Genomic DNA, 18,449 nt, shown 5'->3' on the forward strand with positions numbered 1-18,449 from the left:
GGGGAGGAGGGGAAGACGCAGGTATGTATGGCGCCCACCCGCCCGTCCGTCAGCTCGGGACCTCCTTGTTCCTCCCCTGGCTCTCTCTGCATCCCCGCTTTTGTTCTCACAAGCAAGAAGGGGAAAAACATGGCGTCAGTCGTGAGAAGAAGCGGGGCGGGCAAGAGCATTCGCAGGTCGTACCCAGCCACCCTCGAGAGGCGGCTGAGAAGAAGAGCGACGCTAGCTGAGCCGGCCTGGCTCGCTTTCCCGCCTCTCTAGCAGAAGCTCGCCCTCCTCCTCCTCCTCCTCCTCCTCTCCCTCCAGGCGCGTTCGCCTCACGCCGCTCCACCGCCGCACAAAGCAGCTCGGAGGTGGGGGTGGTGCTCGTTTGCCACCGGCGTTTGGCTCTGGCGCAGCCCTGGCGTGTTGGGCATTTCCCCTCTAGTCGCCGAAATCGACGGCATGTGTGTGTGTGTGTGTGTGTGTGTGTGTGTGCGCGCGCGTGCGCCCATGTATTCGTCTGCGTAGTTATGCATTCGCTAGAAGGGGGAAGGGAAGCCTTTGTTTGTTGTTGCCCCTGCAGTTGCCAAGTGAGGAGAGGCGAACTGAGCTGCTCTTTTTTTGTCGGATGGTAGCTACTGTGTATTTTTAGGCCACTGGCAGTTTTTGACCATTTATTAGGTGCCTGAAGGCCCCAGGCAGCCTGCGAGTCGTTGCTACAAGTCTGACATAAAAAGACAGGTATGTGATCAGTTAAAGAGTTGTGGATATGTGAAAAGAGTGAAGTGGTGTCGCCACTTCTGGAATCAGCCCCTCAGAGTTGTGCTTTTAAGGTAGAGTTTGATGTCCCAGTATAAGCCAATGATGAAAACAAGGAATCACATTTTCTGCATATCTGAATGGCGCTGATACACACATGTTCCTGTTTTTTGGTTAATTGGTGACAATAGAGCATGCTGCTAACAAAAAGTTGGTTTTGACCAGTGCTGTATATATTTAAATCAACACAAATCTTCATATGCAGATAAAGATACCCTGATGGATGCTACAAATCTCATAGATTGAAGATGATCTGTGAAGCCTATGCCAGTAGGCCACTTTCTTACTTCAATATTACAAAAGAATTTTGATATGTAACTGATTTTACTGACTCTAATCATGATGGTGTTTTTCTGTTCTATTAGATTAACATTTATGTTTATTTTATATCCCAGCCTTTTTGTCAAGGATACCTTTATCTTCACTATAAAGGCTGGTTAGACTCTTGAGTTCCATGGCTGAGCGAAGAACTGAAAATATATTGATAGATGCAGTCTAACAATAAGAATACTTTCCAGATCAGAGTGCCTCTAAATTTAGTGAGCCTTCTTGTGCGAATATAATTTGATCCAAAAGTTTATCTTAAGAAGGAAAACTTTTTAAAATGCCAGATTATGGCTTCACAGGCACACTTAACCCCTCTAAAGAGTTTTAATACATAGATCTATTTATATATTATACCTTTACATCAGCATAGAAGCTCACATTTTAAAAAGTGTCCTTGTGTAAGTCTCCCTTCCTGCAGGAAAGCAGGTTAGAACAGCTCAGGTTAAAATAGCTTTGTTGCTATTTTGGAAAGGGAGTAATTTTCAACTGCTTCCCTGACAGGGAGGACAAATTAATTTAGTTAGTTGATCAATAGGACAAATGAAATTGGGTAATGCAGGATACTGGGGCCTGTTGCAATGGAGACCAAGTCAGGATTAGAGATGTATAAAACATTTGGAAATATTTTGGGCTTGAAACACTCCATCTTGAAACAATTATTTTCATTGTTAGCATATTCTAGCCTTATCAGAATTCTGATACTATTTCAACCCCAAAATGGGTCAAAACAGGACTGGAATAATTCCAATAAAAGCACAGCTAGTTTTAAGCTTGAACCATTTCAAATTTCAAACATTTCACACTTCACAAATCAGGATAAGACACAAAGAACCTGTTGGGCAAGTAAACAGAGAAAGTTTAGAAGGCACATTATATGTCCATGAGCATTTTGTTGATCCCTAGCTCAAGCAGGCCATGGAAAATTCAGCAGGGAATGAAGTATGGGAAGGGGGAGATAAATTGTTTAAAATATGTGTTCCCTTGAGAGACAGTTTAATAAAATACTGGGCTTTATAATAGTAGAAAGCTCAGGAATTGCACTTTACTTTTTTACTAACAGGGACAATTAAAAATAGGGGTGCATACTGGCTTATAGAGTAGCTATCTTGTTAGCTTTTACTTTATTACTACAGAAAAGACAGTTCTTAAGAATATATGATACATAATGTGGAATGAAAATGCAGGCTAAAATGTGAGAAAAGGTTGTGGGAACTGGTATATCACTCTCTAGTCTAACGAAATGAAGGATTAGGAGTGACATGATAGCAATCTTCCAATATTTAACAGACTGTCACAAAGAGGGGGGGACAATTTATTCCCCAAAGCACCTGGGGACAAGACAATAAGTAACTGTTGGAAATGTATCAAAGAGAGTTTCAACCTAGATCTAAACAGAAATTTTCTGATAGTGAGAACAATTAATCAGTGGAATGGCTTGCCTTCAGAAGTTGTAGGTGCTCCTTAACTGGAAGTTTTTAAGATGTTGAACAGCCATTTGTCCAGAGTGGTATATGTTCTCTTGCTTGGGCAGGGGGTTGGACTAGAAGACCTCCAAGATCCCTTCCAACTCTTGTTACTCTGTATTCTGTAGATTTGGGACAAAGCAATATAGTAGAGGTCCATTGGGTTTTTAAAAGAATGAATTACAGATGCTCTGATATTTAAAGTAAGACAGTTTTAAAAAAAACACTGCTTTATTGGCAATATATGGAAAAGTGCATTTTTGGTAAAATTGCTTTCTTTTTTTTGTTCCCTTTCTTCTTTAGAAAAATGAGATTCAGTCAAACTTTGAGTAAATAATTATGGGCCCAGATGTGCCTCTACTGAATGACCATAAGCAAGAATTCCTGTTAAAGCGATTTCCACAGACCATTTTGGGTGGCCCTCAATTTAAGTTTGGATACTGTGCACCTTCTTACGTCTATTTGAATCAGATTCTTCTCTTCTTGATACCATGGATTCTAGGTGGAATTGGGACACTTATGTATCAGTTAAATGTTCTGCAAGACTATTGCACAGTTGCACTTTCTGGAGGACTAATGCTTGTTGCAGCTATTATTGTTCAAGGAATAAACTTGTATGCCAGGCAAAATACTGCACCTATAGAAAGAATGCATGTCCACAATATACTAACAGAGGAAGATGAGTGGGAGTTTTCTAGCTGTATAGGTTTAGAGACAATCAAATTTATTATTCCAGGCAAAAAATATATAATCAATGTGTTTTTTCACTCACTTGTTGCTGGAGTACTATGTGGCTTAGGAACTTGGTATTTGCTGCCAAGCAGAATTGCCTCCTTGTACGGAGATAATATTGGAACAACTGTAGTGATCTTCATATTTGGATGGTTGACGGTGTGTATTGGAGAATATTCCTTAATTGTTAAGACCGCTTCAGAGACTGCTACTTATCAAGCACTGGACACTTATGAAATTGTTCCTCTTATGAGACCATTCTACATTTTTGTCTTCATAGCAGTGGATCTTGCTCACAGGTAAAAATATACAAACTGCAAAATAATGACTTGTGCTCTTAAAAGGATATTAATCTAGCTTTGTAACTAACTACTTTGATGCACTTGGCCTTATTTATAGATAGATATAGATTTATAATACAGTGAAATGTTGGCAGAGCCATATTGAATCTTTTTCCATTTCATTTTTTTCCATTCCAAAAATAATATTCTTTTCTACTTCCATTTAGATTTGTTGCTGATGCTCTAGCTTTAAAGTTGATCAATCAGGTTTTGCACATCATATTTTTGTCATTGCCTGTCTTATGGACTTTGGGGATTCTGCCTCCATTGGATGCACTTTTTCTCTGGGGAATGGAACAAGTGTTGGAACTTGGGCTAGGAGGCTCACCTATGTCAAGTAATGTAAGGTAAACATTATTTTACATACTTCAGTATTTCCATATGGTTAAGCATGTTAGCCACAATTTAAAAACCTTGTAGTATCTCAAATGTGAAAGTATTTATTCTGGCACACATTTTCATGGATTATGACTAGTTCATAGTCATATAATTATTGAGAGGCAGAATAATCCATTAGTGAAATCAGGTGAAATTGCCCACATTTTATATTCTGGTGATTTCAGTAATTATATTCCACACATACAAATCATTTAGCCTCTTATACAAAAAGCAGCCTGAATAAACATAACACTACATTTGTTTGATGAAATTTTCACAAATTATTATTAAAGATGCTGACATTCTTTATAAAGCACTGATATATATATATTATACATTATACATTATATATCTTCTCAGATAAATGCAGACATCCTATCTTGTCTTCAGTCCTGAGTCCTAGACTGTAGATTACTTCCTAATAGTACAGTGGAATAGATAAACCAATTGCCATAGGAGATACAAACTTTCTCTGAACTGGCTATGTTCATGCAGAAGTTGAAAAGCCTTCTGTTGTGGAAGCTGTAACTTGGATTCTTGTTTGAATAAAGAGTTATACAGAATTTTTCCCAATTGTGTAATTTTATGAGGGCTGTTAAGATGTCTTCTGAATACTTTACATATTAAAGCTGCAGGCCTTTGTACCTTCAATACTGTATGTATAGCATGATGTCACCACATTATATATAATGGGCAGAATCTTATAGAAAGAGAAATTGTTTCTCATATTTAGATATACAGTCATGCTCGAAATTGTTGGCACCCCAGACATTTTTCCAGAAAATCAAGTATTTCTCACAGAAAAGTATTGCAGGAACACATGTTTTGCTATACACAGGTTTATTCCCTTTGTATGTATTGGAACACAACAAAAAAGGGAGGAAAAAAGCAAATTGGACATAATGTCAAACAAAACTCCAAAAATGGGCCGGACAAAATTATTGGCACCCTTAACTTAATATTTGGTTGCACACCCTTTGGAAAAAATAACTGAAATCAGTCGCTTCCTATAACCATCAATAAGCTTCTTACACCTCTCACCCGGAATTTTGGACCACTCTTCCTTTGCAAACTGCTCCAGGTCTCTCTTATTGGAAGGGCGCCTTTTCCCAACAGCAATTTTAAGATCTTTCCACAGGTGTTCAATGGGATTCAGATCTGGACTCATTGCTGGCCACTTCAGAACTCTCCAGCGCTTTCTTGCCATCCATTTCTGGGTGCTTTTTGACGTATGTTTGGGGTCATTGTCCTGCTGGAAGACCCAAGATCTCGGACGCAAACCCAGCTTTCTGACACTGGGCTCTACAGTGCGACCCAAAATCCTTTGGTAATCCTCAGATTTCATGATGCCTTGCACACATTCAAGGCACCCAGTGCCAGAGGCAGCAAAACAACCCCAAAACATCATTGAACCTCCACCACATTTCACTGTAGGTACTGTGTTCTTTTCTTTGTAGGCCTCATTTCATTTTCGGTAAACAGTAGAATGATGTGCTTTACCAAAAAGCTCTATCTTGGTCTCATCTGTCCACAAGACGTTTTCCCAGAAGGATTTTGGCTTACTCAAGTACATTTTAGCAAACTGTAATCTTGCTTTTTTATGTCTCTGTGTCAGCAGTGGGGTCCTCCTGGGTCTCCTGCCATAGCGTTTCATTTCATTTAAATGTCGACGGATAGTTTGCGCTGACACTGATGCTCCCTGAGCCTGCAGGACAGCTTGCATTCCTTTGGAACTTGTTTGGGGCTGCTTATCCACCATCCGGACTATCCTGCGTTGCAGCCTTTCATCAATTTTTCTCTTCTGTCCACGACCAGGGAGATTCGCTACAGTGCCATGGGTTGCAAACTTCTTGATAATGTTGCGCACTGTGGACAAAGGCAAATCTAGATATCTGGAGATGGACTTGTAACCTTGACATTGTTGATATTTGTCCACAATTTTGGTTCTCAAAATCCTCAGACAGTTCTCTTCTCTTCTTTCTGTTGTCCATGCTTCGTGTGGCACACACAGACACACAATGCAAAGACTAAGTGAACTTCTCTCCTTTTTATCTGCTTTCAGGTGTGATTTTTATATTGCCCACACCTTTTACTTGCCCCAGGTGAGTTTAAAGGAGCATCACATGCTTGAAACAATCTTATTTATCCACAATTTTGAAAGGGTGCCAATAATTTTGTCCAGCCCATTTTTGGAGTTTTGTTTGACATTATGTCCAATTTCCTTTTTTTCCTCCCTTTTTTGTTGTGTTCCAATACACACAAAGGGAATAAACCTGTGTATAGCAAAACATGTGTTCCTGCAATACTTTTCTGTGAGAAATACTTGATTTTCTGGAAAAATTTCTGGGGTGCCAACAATTTCGAGCATGACTGTATATGTATATTTCATACTGCTTAATTGCCCATTTCCCTCAGAGAGTGGATCTGGGTGGTGGGTTTAGTTAAGTGGGAAAAAAGTGAGTGAATTCTTTGTACAAATTCATTCTTTCGCACATACTTTTTTCCCCTCTTATTACAGGCTACTAGCAATGTTTATCATTTCTTTGGGAACAGCTATTGCATCTTACTTCATCCCTAACACCCTTGGTGTGGTTCTGTTCATGACTGGATGTGGATTCATACTAAGTCTTAATCTAAATGAGATTGGATTAACCTTCAAGTACACTGTGATCAGCTGTTTAGCTTCCAGCAAATTTAAAAACACATCTTCCTGTAGAACACAGTTTGTATGGAGGGAATTAATATTCTATTTTGTTGTATTGACTTTTGCTCTTCTGGAAGCTGGCTTATTGCACTCCTTCCTTGGTTTTCAGACATTTTCCAGGACTAGCCTCCAAGGTGTTATTAGTTACATATTGATAATATTGCTTCTTGCTCTATGGATTCTCAGAGAGATTCAAACAGTGTATTTGTTTGGATTGTTCCGAAATCCCTTTTATCCAAAAGACCTAATGACAATGAATGTATCCGGAAAGAAGGAAAAGAACCTCAAGAAAATTGGTATGTTAAGAAAGATTTTACTCACTTTAGGTAAGAAATCTCAATTTCTTCTTTTATATAAATGCACAAAAAATAAAATGCATCTTGTGATATGTATAAAATATGTTGTTAATAGAGCAAGGGTAATGTAATGATTAGATCAGAAACTGAGTAAAAGCATATTTCCAAACTTTAGTGCTTTTTCTGAAAATGATTTCCTCTCCCACCTTAAAATTTAATAGTTTAAAGTTTAATCTAACATTGAAAATGGTTAATAGCTGAGGAGAGACTGAAGTTTGCCTACAAACTTTGATTTGGGTGGTGGTGGTGGTGGTGGTGAGCAGTTTATGCACCCAGGATTTATCATATGCAAACAGTTGGTGTAAATTCTGAGGCATTTCACATGTGGGAAATGATATGGGCCATTAGACGATGCTAGTAATAGTTCATGCAAAAATACCAAGTTGTTTGAAAAATATTAGGTCATCTGACATTTATTAATCATGCAAAGGAAAATTGTTACCAAATATGTAACAATATATTGTTCAATTCTTAAAACGTTCCAGTTTCCTCAATCTACTGGTTTTTAGCTGTTAGTCTTAGAATAATAGTTTGATGTTATGTCAGGTTTGGAGCTAAAGTTTATTTGATTTGAGCATTTATATGTTGAATTTAGATTATGACTCAGTACTGCTTTCTGAAATTGAAAGATCTGAGTAATGAAAAGATTATGGGACGTCTGATTGCTACAAAGACCTCTCACAACATTTTAGAATTCTGCTTGCTAGAAAGAATTTTCCCTTTTCCAAAGTACCAAATCCACTAGAGAGCATCACTTATATTTATTTGGCAGTTTATATATATTGCACTGTTCCATCAATAAGTGACATTTGTAAGAAAATAAGAACATGAGAAAACTTTATAAATTGTTCAATCTTATATTTACTTGCTTCCCTTTTTTATCTTCCCAAAGAATTCCAAAGAGAAATTAGAAACAAAATAAAAATCAGGATCATATAAAAACTGAATAGAGCTATCTACACAATTGAAAGTTTTATTCATAGTTCTTTCTATAAGAAAAATATTTAACCTTTTTTTTGTAATTTCAGTGTCACCATTTGCTATGATAGCATTTCTTTCCATAGACAGTTCTCTACATCATCTTTCATCCATATATATTTCCATTGGATTTTCAAGAAGCTTTAGAATGGTAAATGGCAAATATTTTATGCTTTTTATAAGGTAACCCAATACCTTGCAATGTAACCATTGGATGTATTAAATAAAATAAGAGAACACATTCTAATTGGATATTACTTGATCCCATGAAACTAAAATTGTAGAGAATGTTTTTCCTGTATGTCAGGACCAGTATTAAATCTAGGCATTTCTACTTAAAAGGTTTTGGGTAGCATTATTAGATAAATCATTGCTTGACCTCAAACATGGCACTTTTTGGCTCGGACACTAATACAAAAGTAAGAATGTTTTTGGAATGACTGTGTAGAAGCTTTTAGCATTTGGTAAACATTGATATAATAACATTCCGTTAACGGCCAAGATGCATTAAACTCAGCTCAGTAAATTACTGTTTTAATGAAGCATATTCAGATGCACACCATAGCAGGCAGCCACATCTAGCTGAAACTTGGCTGAATTTGGATTCTAGAAAGGGTCATCCTAATTAGTATTTGCATGGGGAAACCACCTATGATTTTAAAGGCTGTTAGTTAGATGGGGAAATTTAAAAGCATGCAGGTACCCTTCAGTTAATGACCTTTTGTTCAGCAATCATTTCGAGCTACAACAGTGCTAAGCCAGTAGACTTACAGCCAGGGATCAAAGTCATGGCCATCACAGTGTCCCCTCAGTCATGTGATTGTAATTTGGTGCTGGGCAACAAGCTCGCAATTATGATTGTTGCAGCATCTTCTGGTCATTTGATTGCCATTTGGGACTTTCACTGCTGGCTTCCAACAAGAAAAGTCAATAAAAAAAACCACATCAGGAAGTAGCAGAACTGCCATTAAAAGTCAGCGCAGTTGTGTGACATCACACTTTATAATCACATTGCTTAGTGACAAAGTTCCCAGTCCTAATTATTGTTATTAACCAAGGACTACCTGTATTGGAATAAGCCAATGTCTTATGATATTATAACTCAATGTGTCCATGAGAAACTCAGTGGAAATATCCTTGAAACCACCAGGAGTCAAACCCAGTTTGAGAGAGACTTGTGTTATGTAAATCTATGTCTGCAGAATTGTATCCCAAATTTCCTATATATTTCATTTATTCTCTTCTCCAAGTATGTTCTTATTCTTCTGTTAAGAATATGGAGTCTCATGTATTTTCACATGTTGAAATTAGAAACTGGAGAAGCCAGTAGGTTTTAGGCAATATTGTTTTATTGTTCTGAAAAAATGGTTATGTGCTTGATCAGTCGTGAACTATGAAGTGTAGCTTATATCTCTATAGTGAAGCTGCAAAAATACTTGTTTTAGGTGTGGCAAGATACAGAGCATGCTCTCTTGGATATGGTGGTAGTGTCTGCAGTGCAGTTGCTGCTGTTCACAACTGATCTGTGGTGGAACAAAAGCATTGATACAGGAATTAGACTCTTGCTGGTAAAATGCCTTTTTTATGATATTTTACTTATGTATTTGAACCCCCATTTGAGAAACAAACTAGAACCAAAGTGATAGGGAACTACACTAGAATTACTGGATAAAAAGTCTATTTTTTTAAAAAAAATACAATAGTGGAATGCAATCCATTCATATGAGTTGCCTCCAGAAGTTGTGGGTGCTCCAACACCGAGGTTTTTAAGAAGAGATAAAACTATTTGTCTGAAATAGTATATAGGGTTTCCTGCTTGAGCAGGGGGTTGGACCAAAAGAACTCCAAAGTCCCTTCCAACTCTGTTATTCTATTATTTCATTAGCAAATGTAGATTTTGTTAGCTGATAGATTATTTCCTTCTGGAATCCCAAATAATTTGCAATCTTCTCTGGAATAGACTTTGACAGCACACTGCAGGTTACAGGGATAGAAAGGGAAAACAGATCTTGTTGCGCTAGCCAAGAGATTTTAGTATGATGTTGAATTCCATTCAGATTTGAAATAAATGTAAAGTAGTAAAGTTTTAAGTTGTTTGCTGAGAAAAATAAATCTGCCACTCAAAAACAAGGCTTGAATAGTTCAATATACTGTACTTGTAATTATTCTGGCATCAATAAAGCTGTCCTGTTCTTCATAATCACCTGAGCAAGGCCTCCAGTAGATTATTTTTGAAATTGGGCAGATTCATGTAGGTGTGTATAACTCAGGGGTAGGCAACCTCGGCTCTTTTATGACTCATGGACTTCAACTCCCAGAATTCCTGAGCCAGCCAAGCTGGCTCAGGAATTCTGGGAGTTGAAGTCCATGAGTCATAAAAGAGCCAAGGTTGCCTACCCCTGGTATAACTGGTACATTTTTGGTCAAGTTTTAGACTATTCAAATCTTAAGTTTAAGACTTTCACTTTGAATTAACCTCTGTGACATATTGACAAAGAGGACATCTGTCATAATTCTTATTTGCCTACTTCAGTTAATCTGGGAAAAGCCCTCTTGATTTTTCAAAAGCAGCCTCATATCATTCTCTATTGGCAAAGATAATTTCCTCTTTTTACCCTCCCTTCAAACTCAATTCAGATTCTTCATTTGAAGTTCAGAAAGCTTGACTTGCTTCACTAATCCAAGTTCAGGGTCTTTCACGAACACTCCAAATGCTTTAGAAAAAAGAAGCATATAAATGAAGGAAAAACATTATTGCTATTTCTCTTTTATTAGGTTGGAATTATTCGGAGTCGGCTGTTTCAATTTGTTTCAAAATTGCAATTTGCCATTACTGTTCTCTTGACATCGTGGACAGAAAAAAAACAACGCCGGAAATCCACAGCTACTCTGATTACACTGAACATTGCTTTCTTTCCAATTGTATTGGCCATCATAATGCTGTCTTCACTGCTTTCTTCTCCCTTGCTATCACTTTTTAGTCTCCCAATATTTTTGATAGGCTTTCCAAGACCAGTCCGAAGCTGGCCTGGACCTGTGGGCATGATGGCCTGCATAGGTCCTGATGCTGTATATTATCAACAGATGATTCCAAGTTTAAGGACTGCATTGCAATCAGCATTCTCAACAGGCAGGTTAGGTAAGTTAAAAATTGATTCTGCTCATGAGACCAGCGAATCCACCATCCATGATCTTACCCTTATCTGCAAAGGAATCTCCGCTGCAGGTCTCTAGACACTGCAGGATTGATTTATAGGCTCTTGTGTAATAATCTCATAGATGTAGGAAATTATTTGCTGATATAATCTGAGTGAAATGTCAGTATCGAATGAAAATAGAATTTCTTCCTATGCTATCAAACTGATGCTTTGGTTTGCTTGCAGATTATATCAGATCTCTGTTCCATGAGCTCAAGGTAGCCTACATGTATTCCCTGATCCAATTCAATCTCTACAACAAAATCCTAAGGGTAATTTGGCTGAATGATAGCAATTAGCCCAGAGTTCACCCAATGCAGCAGTGTAGGTGATGGATTTATGTTTATGTTTATTATATTTATATACCGCCCTTCTCCCGAAGGACTCAGGGCGGTGAACAGGGCACATATAACAATGCAGAATACAAAAATTAAAAAGAGAATTAAATACGAGCCCGAACTAAAAACAGTAGAAAAATGTAAAAATCCCCAATAATTGATTCTGTAATGATTGGAGAGAGTAGAAAAAGAGATGTTTGAAATTTCCACAACTAACCAGAGAACTAAAAGCAGCAGCCTGATCATTAGGGCCTATATGTTGAGGGAATTAAAAATGTTTTTTTTATTTATTTTTTTAAAAACACTCTGGTCTTTCTTAACCTCAGCCATTCAGAGTCGCTTCGAATTGTGAGATGGGTGGCAAATAAATTTAATCACTATATTTTCAGGCTGAGCATATTTTATCAGTTTAGGGAGCAGTGTATAAGTTTATATATATATGTGTGTGTGTGTGTGTGTGTGTGTGTGTGTGTGTGTGTTTTCTGAGGTTTTCGCGGGTGTTCGTATGTGGATCTTTGGTCATTCGGGTTTTTTCCCGCTTAGAACTAAAGGTGTAGGAGCAACGTTTCGACGGAATCCCATCCGTCATCATCAGGCTGGTGGCTTCAGCTTCCTTCTTCTGGGAGAAGCATGTGGCTGTTTGTTCCTCTTTTTTAAACTGCCAGAGGGGGTGTGTTCTGTGGAACACATGGAACACTTTGAAACCCTCGCTCTAGAAAAATCCAACCACAAACCCAAACTCTGGCTCAGATACGTAGATGACACCTTCGTAATCTGGCCACACGGCAAAGAAAAACTGGATGACTTCCTCACATACCTCAATAGCCTACACCCCAAAATACAATTCACCATGGAAACAGAAGCTAACAATCAACTTCCTTTCCTTGATGTCTTAGTCTACAAGAAATCCAACGGCTCCCTAGGACACACTATCTACCATAAAAAACACACACAAACCGCTATCTGAACGCACTCTCACACCACCACCCAGCACAGATCAACTCCGTAGCCAAGACACTCATCTCCAGAACAAAACACCTAGCTGACGAACAACACCAAAAAAACCGAATTACACACTCTCACTAATGTACTAACAGCCAATGGATTCCAAAGAAACACGATTACCAACTTAATCCGAAGAGAGACACCCACAAAAACCCAAGACAGAGAACAAGAAAATGGCAAAGCCCTCCTCCCATACTTAAAAGGGACCACAGACAGAATCAGCAAGGTCCTCAAAAAACACAACATCAAAACAGCATTCTACACAGACAGAAAAATATCCACCATCCTAAGAAACCCCAAGGACATAATTGGCTTAGAAAACCAAGGAGTATACGAAATCCCATGCACCACCTGCCCCACCACATACATCGGACAGACCAACAGAAGAATAAGTGCACGCATTGAAGAGCACAAAAACTCACTCAGAAAGGGAGAACAAACTTCATCCCTGGTCCAACACTTTGAAGCCACGGGACATGAAATTGATTTTAAAAAAACCAAAACTATCGCCAAAATTGAACATTTTAACAACAGAATAATCAGAGAAGCCATTGAGATAGAAAAACGCCCCCACAGCATGAACAAACGAGATGATACCTCTCGCCTACCAGCCATTTGGAAACCTGCCTTGATTGACAGACGAGTCCCAACCACCAAGAATGATACCAGACCCAAACTCATGATAACACCACATGACATCACCACCACACAACCATTCAAAAAGCAAATCCGAGCCCACAATGATAACGAGGCACAACCACAAAACAGAAACCTAACTACAGCTGCAACATCAGCCACTTTAAACCCCTCCAAACCACACAATAAGCAAACTGACACCCACTATAAAAACATGGCACCACCACAAACACGAAGCCGAACAAAAGCAGCACAACTCACCAGCTCAGGTCTAAGGCTGGCAGCTGAGACCAGCCCATCCACTCAAAACACACCCCCACCCAATCAGAACACACCCACCATTCAAAACACACTCCCACCCAATCAGAACACACTTAATCCCCCACCCAATCAGAGCACACCTCCACCCACAGAACACACCCCCTCTGGCAGTTTAAAAAAGAGGAACAAACAGCCACATGCTTCTCCCAGAAGAAGGAAGCTGAAGCCACCAGCCTGATGATGACGGATGGGATTCCGTCGAAACGTTGCTCCTACACCTTTAGTTCTACGCGGGGGAAAAACCCGAATGACCATTTTAGGCTATTCTGAAATTTAAGATTTTCAGCTGTGATAGTTTGAGCATGACTGGAAATTTACTGATGCAATGATATTTCCCTAACCTCAGCCGTTCAGAGTTGCTTCGAATTGTGAGATGAGTGGCAAATAAATTTAATAATAATAATAATAATGACCTCTACAAGTATATCAAAGAAAGAGAATTGATGTAACGTTATGTTATGTACAATGGTGGAGTTTTATTTTAATATATATTTGTAATTAATATTTTGCAGAAAATTACAAAACTTGTATTAAACTCCAGCTGAAATACCTGAAAATTATATAGTTATAAAAATGTCGCTAATTCTTTTGTCACAGAGATAATTTAGGAATAGCATTTTCATAATTATAAGGTTCTGTTCATGTTATAAAACCACCACATTTATTAAAATTTCTAAGCAAAATATCTGAAAAAATGCAAGCTGTATTAATAGCCATATATCTAGAATTCATATCTATAATAAGCTTCACATAGTGGTTTTAAACTGAACCCATAATACAGTCTAGTTTGTTTATATACTACTTTTCCATCTTGTGTTATTAGATTATGTGATTAACTTTTATTAAAATGTGGACAGTGTAGATCAAAATATTCTTGAGTAAAAACTAATCCTTATTTTGAGATTCTTGTTTCCAAAGGTTTCTGTTCACCTGGATCCCATTACTTGTGCCGATTTCAAGACAGATTAATATGGATCCTTGTTTTAGAAAGAGGCTACACTTACTGTTGTCTTAATATCAAGGCAAGTAGTATTAAAAAAGCATGTGCTGTTCTGCTGTAGTTCCTTTATATGTTAGTAGAAATTAGCATACTTCTTAAATGCACAACATACATGAACTAGTTTCCTAATATAACTGAGAAGAGTTGAAAATAAAAGCTCACTTGAATCACTTAAAAGCTATTCAATTTTCTATTAGGTCGAAAACAATAGACATTTTCACTACTTTCTATTTAAGAGGTCGTTGTATTTTCTGACTAAATGTACAGTAGCCTATTATTCTCTCAATATCCATGTTCAGAAACTAGCCAAAATGGTGCCACCATTGGGCTAGAGAACCAATAAAGTATACCAAAACACATGTATACCCAATCAAATACATACAGTGTGTATTTGGAGGAATGAAAGTCTGATAGATGAGTTTATGGGAGGGAGTATCTAGAAAGAGCTTGGATAGATGGATGAAAGTTAATCATAATACTCCACGCTTCAGTCTTTTATGCTTTTATCCTTCCTTCCTCCAAAGGTTTGTGTTGCTTTCTCACTTATCTGTAATAATCATAAAGAGGATTTTATGAGAAAGTAACTGGTCCAGCGTACTTCATAGCTATGAAAGAATTCCCGCCTGAATATTGCATTCTCTTATGCCCCAATCATTCCAGTCCATGTTATAGCTTAATATGGTTACAATTGCCTGTTTAGCAGTTTTCACTATATTCACTGCTCCTTTATACTTTTAATTATTGTTACTGTATAATAATAAAGAATTGTGATGTATTTTTATTCTTAGAAAGTCGGGGATAGATTTAGTTTAGTGGTACAGACTAATTCTGCAGTTCCAATTTCTGACTTCTCTGTGTAGAACAAGAAAATTCCTATCTAATAACCCTTATAGCATAATTTAACTTACTTGGGGAAATGGAGGAAAAGAAGATAAAAACAGAAGATTTTTTTTTCTCTTTATTTTTTTTGCTTCTCCACAACTTCCAGCTTGACTTTCCCTCTGTGTTATATAAAATGAAGGAATCAGATATGAGGCTCATTACAAATTGTCATTGTTTGTATTTTAGCATTTGTAATTCCATTTCTCTAATGAAAATGTCACATAAAATTAATCAAACACATCTTGAAAGTCATCTTGGATAATCAGAACAAGAATGTTATCTAACATTACTGATTCTCATAATTGTTCCATGTGAGTTGATACTGAGATAGTTTGTAAAGTTGTGCACACTCTGAAAATGAATTGGTGTCATTTAAACAGCACTTTATTTTTAATAAGCAAATTTCTTAGAAGAGCAGCACCTTTTTGCAAGTTTAAGCTAAATCCTCAAAATGTTGGATGACTTTAATGAATAGCACAGAGGAACTGTTTTTGTACAAGATTGGAATGCTATTTCTGAATCATTTTTAAATTATGCACTGCCTTATTTATCGTGTGATAATCATAGTAGCAATCTAAACCCTTGCTCTGGGTTTAAAATGGGAAACAAAGAAAGAAGTAAAAAAGGAGCATGATGTGTTAGCTTAAATGGTTAGCATTGGTTGGCTGATGAGGAACATGATCTTTGCTCTGCCCTCTTCTTCTACATTGTTTTCATTCTTCTAATTCCTGATTGTTGTGATACCCAAATCAAGAAGTGTTGTAAATAATATTATCCTCAATATTAAGATTTGGTATGGTTCAGTAAATTGGTATGCATTCAACCTATATCTGAAACATTGTGCTGCTTGGTGTCTATACAATTACTTGAAACACCTTGGGTGTTGTTGTTTTTTCCCCCCCCTTTTAATCCAGGGTTTAGAATTGCAGGAAACCTCCTGTCATACTGCTGAAGCTCACAGAGTTGATGATATTTTTGCGATGGCCTTTGAACATCAGGAACATAATAAGATGTTCTCCCTCAACCCTCATTTTGGAAATATTTTAACACCTTGTGCTGCTCTTCCTGTAAAACTCTACTCAGATGCCAGAAATACCTTATCTGGAATAATTGATTCCCCTGAAAATCGGAAGCAGTTGAAAGAAGACTTCATAAAAGTACTCTTATGGATGCTAGTTCAGTACTGCTCTAAGAAGTCAAAAACACCTAGAACTCTTGAAAAGATGTCTAAAGCCCAACAGGAGTACTCTTCAGCAGGACCATCTGAAGTTTTAAATAAGGCAGTAGAAAGACCAGCTTCATGGAAAGAGGAAGATGGACTCAGTGTGGAGTCTACAGAAGAGTGGACTGATGATAGCAATCTCTTTGATGATGAACCTAGCAAAAAAACATTTAAAACAAATGTCACAGTACCACAAGGTGGTTCACCAAGACCTTTCTATTCTCTTCCAGGCTCAGTAGAAATACATACTACAGATGATGAAGTACTTGAAGTAGCCAGTGTGAATAAACTGTATAAAACAGTTGTTCTCGGTCTTCCTGTTGTAGATGCTGGAAAACAGTGGGGAAATATGGATTCATCCCCTATTAAATTCAGTAACTTCTATTCTGAGTTGTTAAGCATTCCTGAAGAATGGAGAACCGCACCATTATCAGCTGCCAAATTCCATCAGATGAAGCAGAAGTTTCCAGTAGAGTGGTATCATTTTGTACTTAGCCAGCTAGACCTTTTTCATTGGAAAGAAAATCCTTCGAATTTACTCGAAGATCTTTTTAAAGACACTGCTTTGAAGGATTTGTATGTCCAGAGTGCCTTATCCTGTTACGTTGCAATGTTTGGATTAGATGATACTGTTGTATCTCCTGGTCATATTTTCAGAGCCTACAATGGAAGCCTTCCATGGTCAGTCTGTGTGGATTGGTTAATAGGAAACCAAGAGTTATATCAATTAACACTAAAATCATTTAGGTAATTAAGATAAGAATAATATTCTGGCTATACTACAAATATGTGCCTTATATTTATAGTCATATAAAAGCTATACAAGTAAATTTGCCTCTTAGTGTCTTCAGGGACACAACCATTCAGTTTACAGTTTCTCACTCCTAGTATTCTTGGAGGTCCCCTATCCACATGCTAATCCGGATCATTCTCATCCCTGGTATCTAAGCCTAGACAAGGTCAGCTAGATCCTGCCAGCTGATTAAACATATATCCTACATGTGATCCAGGAGAGGTGTTTCTGGATCATTGGTCTATGAGTTGTCTGTCCCTGTTAGTCTGTCAGAGGCCAAAGGGGTAAAGATGAGAAGACAATCCCAAAAGGTTTCCATGTATAGCATTTCTATGCTAATAAACGCTCCCAGTTAAGATTTTGATTTGGAAGGATGTACTTTATAAGTAATACAGAAACCTTGTGAAATGGATGGACTGGTATTTCAGGTATATTTTCTTTGTAAAAGCCTTACAGGTAGAATAGAAGGGCATTCTGAAAATGGTATTGCTCACTAAGTCAAAAAAAAGTAAACTGTCAAAGGCTTCAAAAACTTCAGAACAGGAGAGAGAGAGCAGTGTCATATGCTACAAAAAGTTAGTATTGGTGAATTTTTAAAATAACTATTCTAAGGTATCAGTTTCTATAATGCTGTAGCAGAAGAGTTACTGCTTTGTAATGAAATCTCACTAATGTGTTCCTGAAATTCTCAGTGACAGTTTTCTTATACAGATAATCCCCGAGGTACGAGCGTTCAGTTAATGCTCATTCAAAGTTATGTGATGAGCGCCTCCTAGTGCTTACGAGCAAGTTCTGAAATTAATGAATATTGTGGCACCACGGCAGTCGTTTGCCCTTACAAGCAACCGCAATAGCTCTGCAGTGGCTCTGCAACATTCACTCCCCCTGTACCCCCGCCTGGGTCTCTCTAGGCACCAGGCCTTCAATACTCACCCTGCAAAGATTGAGATCCCTCGCTTTCTTGGCTGCTCCAGG

General features: G+C 37.8%; 1 protein-coding gene and 1 long non-coding RNA gene across 10 annotated transcripts in view; one reads left to right on the top strand and one right to left on the bottom strand.

The window, feature by feature from the left end:
- The window catches only part of PCNX4 (pecanex 4), a 25,529-nt gene continuing 7,080 nt past the window's right edge, over positions 1-18,449 (top strand). For 2 of the 7 annotated variants that reach the window (XR_014024696.1, XM_081314560.1), the window contains exons 1-9: positions 48-723; positions 2,895-3,622; positions 3,832-4,011; positions 6,561-7,072; positions 8,131-8,231; positions 9,526-9,648; positions 10,856-11,219; positions 14,496-14,599; positions 16,374-17,428. Coding sequence is in view for 6 of the 7 variants with exons in the window: in XM_081314560.1 (XP_081170686.1) it covers positions 2,931-3,622; positions 3,832-4,011; positions 6,561-7,072; positions 8,131-8,231; positions 9,526-9,648; positions 10,856-11,219; positions 14,496-14,599; positions 16,374-17,428 (3,131 nt within the window). In the remaining variant the exon portion in view is untranslated. Of the gene's footprint in view, positions 22-45; positions 724-2,894; positions 3,623-3,831; positions 4,012-6,560; positions 7,073-8,130; positions 8,232-9,525; positions 9,649-10,855; positions 11,220-14,495; positions 14,600-16,373; positions 17,429-18,449 lie in introns of those variants that run through there. The other 5 variants (XM_081314561.1, XM_081314562.1, XM_081314565.1 and 2 more) reach the window with 5 other exon arrangements.
- Positions 2,619-16,692, bottom strand: LOC308660302. Of its 3 annotated transcripts, none has more exons than XR_014024697.1 (4): positions 16,556-16,692; positions 15,486-15,578; positions 14,960-15,124; positions 2,619-2,713 (listed from the first exon to the last, which is right to left on the bottom strand). It is a non-coding gene; the product is annotated as an uncharacterized lncRNA (long non-coding RNA). The 3 variants fall into 3 exon arrangements; XR_014024698.1 differs by lacking the exon at positions 2,619-2,713 and adding an exon at positions 9,306-9,603; XR_014024699.1 differs by lacking the exon at positions 2,619-2,713 and having other exon boundaries at positions 14,610-15,124.

Source organism: Vipera berus, assembly GCF_964194415.1.
Source record: "Vipera berus genome assembly, chromosome: 1".
Taxonomy (NCBI): domain Eukaryota; kingdom Metazoa; phylum Chordata; class Lepidosauria; order Squamata; family Viperidae; genus Vipera; species Vipera berus.